This window comes from Triticum urartu, chromosome 6A (genome assembly GCF_056163025.1).
Source record: "Triticum urartu cultivar PI428250 chromosome 6A, HENAU_Tu73, whole genome shotgun sequence".
NCBI lineage: Eukaryota > Viridiplantae > Streptophyta > Magnoliopsida > Poales > Poaceae > Triticum > Triticum urartu.
Window position 1 is genome coordinate 10462763 of NC_141878.1, and position 5073 is coordinate 10467835.

General features: G+C 45.1%; 1 protein-coding gene across 1 annotated transcript; it reads left to right on the top strand.

Annotated features, from left to right (window-relative positions):
- The first annotated feature begins 3189 nt into the window (after nucleotides 1-3189).
- LOC147963124 (putative F-box protein At3g16590) lies at nucleotides 3190-4738 on the top strand. The gene is made up of 2 exons (XM_087529476.1): nucleotides 3190-4357; nucleotides 4692-4738. Exons 1-2 carry the CDS (start codon nucleotides 3190-3192, stop codon nucleotides 4736-4738), a joined length of 1215 nt encoding a protein of 404 aa, XP_087385602.1.
- The last annotated feature ends 335 nt before the right edge of the window (nucleotides 4739-5073 follow it).

Sequence of the window (5073 nt, forward strand, 5' to 3'; positions counted from 1 at the left end):
GATGATCTAGTAATTTTGGAAGACAGACCATGTGAAGTATTTTACGAAGTTAATCGATTATAAATGTTCTTGCACCCACACACTTGGTACACCACTTATAGACCAGCGCCTATATAGGGTGTGCCTTCCCTTCTTTCTCTTATATTCATTTTGATCAGCTTCTATCGACCTGTCCTACTCCAACTATTGGCACAAAGAATGGAAGAAAATAATAACAAAATGAGCTTAAGAATAGGAGGCATCAGAAAAGGAATACATAGTATCGAGTTCACACTCTGTAATGCACAATGTTTTTCTATGGTGGGACCCCAATATCTTAGCGGCCACGTTAAGCAGTCCAGCTTATCTCGTCTAGAGAGCTGGTCTTCGGCAAGGCGTCCAAGCACTCCGTTTCGCATGGCAGTGGCCCCACGGTGGTGCACAAGTTGCAGTGCGTGACAAACCAGTAGATGCCCCCGACGCTTCGCTGGTTCAGAGAGGAACAAGTATGAGCAACATACATCTGAGCCTCTTGTCTCTTACTCCTACCAAAGAGGACGCATGAAAAAAAGAAATGGTGTCGGAGTGATTCATTACAAGAGCACATGTTAGGCATGAGTGTTGTTATGAGCACATTGAGTGTGGCCTCTAACGCGTGTCGTGTAGGGACAAAATCATCAATTCATAACAGTAAACAATTATTCTCTCCTTATCAACCACACAACAAATATTTTTCCTTGCTTCTTCTCCAATATTTCTTCTTTTCCTTATCTTGGCAAACTTTTCTTTTTTCATTGTTTCCATGCCTATGACACGAGATTTGCTACGGGTGCTTAGCAGAAGGGTTGGTATAATGAAGCAACTCAGTTATGCATGACGATTTTCTCATCGAAGGGATCCTCCTCGGCTGCGACACCTTTTACGCTTTTCTCAAGTACATAATGACGCGAGATGCACGGACGACGTTGCCATGCATCACTGAAGGCTTGGTAGGATGAAACAAGTTAGAAGCTGAGGAGCCATCATCGCCTGTGTATCGTGCCTCATTATGCATGACACTTTGTGAAAGAATTGGTCGAGCCGCCGTCCGTCTTAATTCGGGTTATGTACATGTTTGATTGCATCCAGCTCTCGACTCCTCCCTATTTATATTTGGTTTTCCTCTCTTGTATGTATGTCTTGATAATTTCTTGAAATGAATTCATCTTCACAAGAAAAGAAGCGATTTTCTCGGAAAGGAAGAAAATGAAAATCTCCGAATCCATGCGGCATCCATTGAGCTGAGCCTTCCCTTTCCTCTCTCTCCATTCCATTGAAGCCCCGTCTAGTTTCTTACTGATGTGCGTTCCTCTCCTTGCCGTATTAACCCTAGCTACGTAGCTCTGTAGATGGATCCGGGCTGACGAATGCATCCAGCGTCAGGGCGACCGATCCTGGCTTCCATTCGGTGAGTCTCTCAATCTAAAGCTCCATTCCGCACGTCTTCCTTAACTAATGAAACAGATATCATGGTGACGTATGAAAATGGGGAATTTTACGGATCTGTAGATGCAAGATGGGACATTTAATCTGATTTCGGTGTAAGCTGAGGAAATTTGGCGAAGGCACAAGCAGCACTGGACATTTAACCGGTTAGCCTGTTCCCAGTACAACCTGCTCCCTGCCGACATGGCATTGCACTCTTCCTTGACCGCCCACGCCATGAGGATGTCTTGTGGGACCCCTACACCAACTTCCAGCGCCGTGTAGCTTATCCACCTGGTTTCGAAAATCCACAAGTGAACGTCATCGGTTTCGACAATCAACAAGATAACATCATCAGGAGCGCTGCGGTGTTGTGCTCTGTCAGCGACCAGCAACACGTGCATGGTGATTGCCACTTGAGCCCATTCAAACTGGTATTGGCATGCCATGACGCTGAATGCACAAAGGCATTTGTTTGCGTCTATGAATCCAAGTATGGCATATGACATTTGTTTGCGTCTATGAATCCAAGTATGGCATATGGGAGGCGGAGAGGTGTTCGGCGGCGGAGATTTGGGGCCCTCCCCGGCGCCTCGCGGGTGGCGGCGGGGGAGGGAGGGAGGGAACCCTAGGTTCGCACTACAGATAACTAGCTCATTCAAACATTCTATTTTGACCAGTTTACAGTTTAGTCAGCCAACTCAGTGCATGTCGTTTCACATTTGCCCACTCACCACCCATCGAGTGTGATGAAAATTTTCTTGTAGAAATGTAGAATGTCCGTCTTGCTTACGTCGTAGAAAATGTGACAGAGACAAATCCAATATTACATTCGAAACTACCATTCCAGTTTCTAACCACGGTATAGACAGAAATATATTTTCCTCTCTTTTGATCGGAAACAAATTAAGCTTTCATGAATTTTTTTTCTCTTCAAGAATGTGGGAAGAGCTTTTTTTTCTTTAAGAAATAAACTTTTTTTAGTCCCTTTAGCAAATATACTGAAACGCAAAGATGAAACTGCCCTCTGTTCCAAGTCCACCAAAACGCTTGGACCCAACAGAACAGAACTCTACCTCAAAAAAAAAAAAACAGAACAGAACAGAGCCCAGCCCGACCAAGCTGCCCTGCTCCAGCTCCTTCCTTCTCACCTCAAAAAAATAAAAAAAAGCTCCTGCTCGTCCGGCCGGCCGGCGGCTGCAACGAGCGACCAGCGGGCAGCTCTCCGAATCCGCGCGGCATCCATTGAGGTGAGCCTTCCCTTTCTTCTCTCTCCATTCCATTGAAGCCCCCATTCATCCCCCGTTTGGTTTCTTGACTGATGTGCGTTCCTCTTCTTGCCGTATTAACCCTAGCTAGGTACTCACTCCGTTCGGAATTACTTGTCGCAGAAATGGATGTATCTGGACGTATTTTAGTTCTAGATACATCCATTTTCGAGACAAGTAATTCCGAACGGAGGAAGTAACTCTGTAGATGGATCTGTGCTGATGAATGGATCCAGCATCAGGCGCGACGGGTCCTCGCTTCCATTCGGTGAGTCTCTCAATCTGAAGCTCCATTCTGCACGTCTTCCTTAACTAATGAAACATATAGCATTGTGAGGTATAAAAATGGGGAATTTTACGGATCTGCAGATGCAAGATGGGACATTTACTCTGATTTCGGTGTAAGCTGAGGAATTCGCCAAAGGCACAAGCAGCACTGGACATTCAACCGGTTAGCATGTTCCCAGTTCCAGCTAGGATGAGTGGCCTCTGTTCCTCACCCGTGCCGCCGCTAGACGATGAGGACCTCCTCCAGGAGATCTTCCTCCGTCTCCCTCCGCTTCCATCGCTACCCCGCGCATCCGCTGTATGCAAGCGCTGGCACAAAATCCTCTCCGACCACCGGTTCCTCTACCGCTTCCGCAAACACCACCGGAAACCGCCGCTCATTGGCTTCTTTGACAAAGAATTTGGTCTGGCCCCTGTCTTCACTCCAATGCTGCAGCCGCCAAACCGGATCCCCGTCAGCTTCGCCCTGCCAGAGAACCTCCTTGGTTGGACTCCATGGCCTAACCTGCTCATACATATGAAGTTCTCTTTCTTTGGCTGCCGACACGGCATTGCACTCTTCCTTGACCGCCCGCGCCATGAGGCTGTCTTGTGGGACCCCTACACCAATGTGCAGCGTCGTGTAGCTTTTCCACCGGGTTTCGACAATCAGCAAGCTAACTTCATCAGGAGTGCTGCGGTGATGTGTTCTGCCGGCGACGTGCAGCATGTGCATGGTGATTGCCACTTTAGCCCATACAAACTGGTACTGGCATGCCATGACGCTAAACACACAAAGGCGTTTGTTTGCATATATGAATCCAAGTCTGGCATATGGGAAGATAGTATCTCCGTAGCGACTACAGATGTGATTTCTAGGAACAGGCCTAGCATATTGGTTAGGAATACACTTTGCTGGTTGCTTCATGGAGGCGGCATTCTTGAGTTTGATTTTGAAAGGCTGACTCTTGATGTGATTGAGAAGCCTGCAAGTGTCGATGTTACTAATACTCGCGGCGTCGACTGGTCCTTTCAGATCATACGAGGAGAGGATAATGGCCTCGGCCTTGCTATTTTGCCAAAGCCAGAACTAAGCATTCAGTTATGGGCGAAGAAATCCGACTGTGATGGTGTTGTCTCATGGGTGCTACAGAAAACCGTCCAACTGGATGAGCTCTTTACACGACCCTTAAGTTTAGGCGTGGCAAAACTTGTCCTGATGCCAGGGTATGATGAAGACACAAATGTGATCTTTTTATCTTCGGTTTCTCATGACTTCATGCTCCAACTTGAGTCGATGAAGTTCAAATATATTGGTAGAAGACAGTACCTGAGTTCTAGATTCTATTATCCCTATACAAATTTCTATACTGCAGGTAACATCTCGCCTCTTGCATGGAATACATAACAAATCAAAATACTTTTACTGAGATTCAAAATCCAATTACTTAGGATACATGTTTACTGTAATATTGTTGGTGTGCTAAAGAGTTGACTAGATGTTTAAGTATATATTGAGTTGTTTCTTTCTTTGTCAGGATGTCGAAGTTATCCCAGTGTAGTTTTGTTATTGAACGGATTGCTTAAAGTATAACTAAAATAGAAATGTAGCTATTGCTGCCTAGTAATAATTTGGGGTTAGCACGTCCAGCCAATAGTTTTAGCTTATTGGTAGCTTTCCCTTGATTTATTGTACTTATTTTGCTTATAGGTAGGGGCATGCTGGTGGAGATGGTGGAGCTGAAAATGTCAATGCATGAGACATGCTCATATCCTTTGTTGGCTGAACAGGTGTTGTATAAATTTATCTTCTTGCTCGATTATTTAATCAATAGGATGATGTGTGATCTCTCATTTAAGTTCTCTATGGGAGGACAATGATCGATGCTAATATGCTATGTTGGCTGAACAGTTGGATGATGTTTGTTTTTTCTAGATGATTGTTGTATGATCTCCAGAAAAATGAGTTGATGTGCACTGTTGCAATGAAGAAAAGTCTAGATACGTATTACTTTATCAGCTTTCTAGTGAGGGAGTAGTACAAATTAGTTTTGCCTTATGACATTGATTGTTTTGCAGGTATCTGGGGTTCTCT

Bases quoted from the DNA above. Each gene is read 5' to 3' on its own strand.
- LOC147963124 (XM_087529476.1), top strand. From the start codon at position 3,190: ATGAGTGGCCTCTGTTCCTCACCCGTGCCGCCGCTAGACGATGAGGAC. The intron at 4,358-4,691 runs ACATCTCGCCTC...TTGCTTATAGGT, and splicing joins AAATTTCTATACTGCAGGTA to AGGGGCATGCTGGTGGAGAT.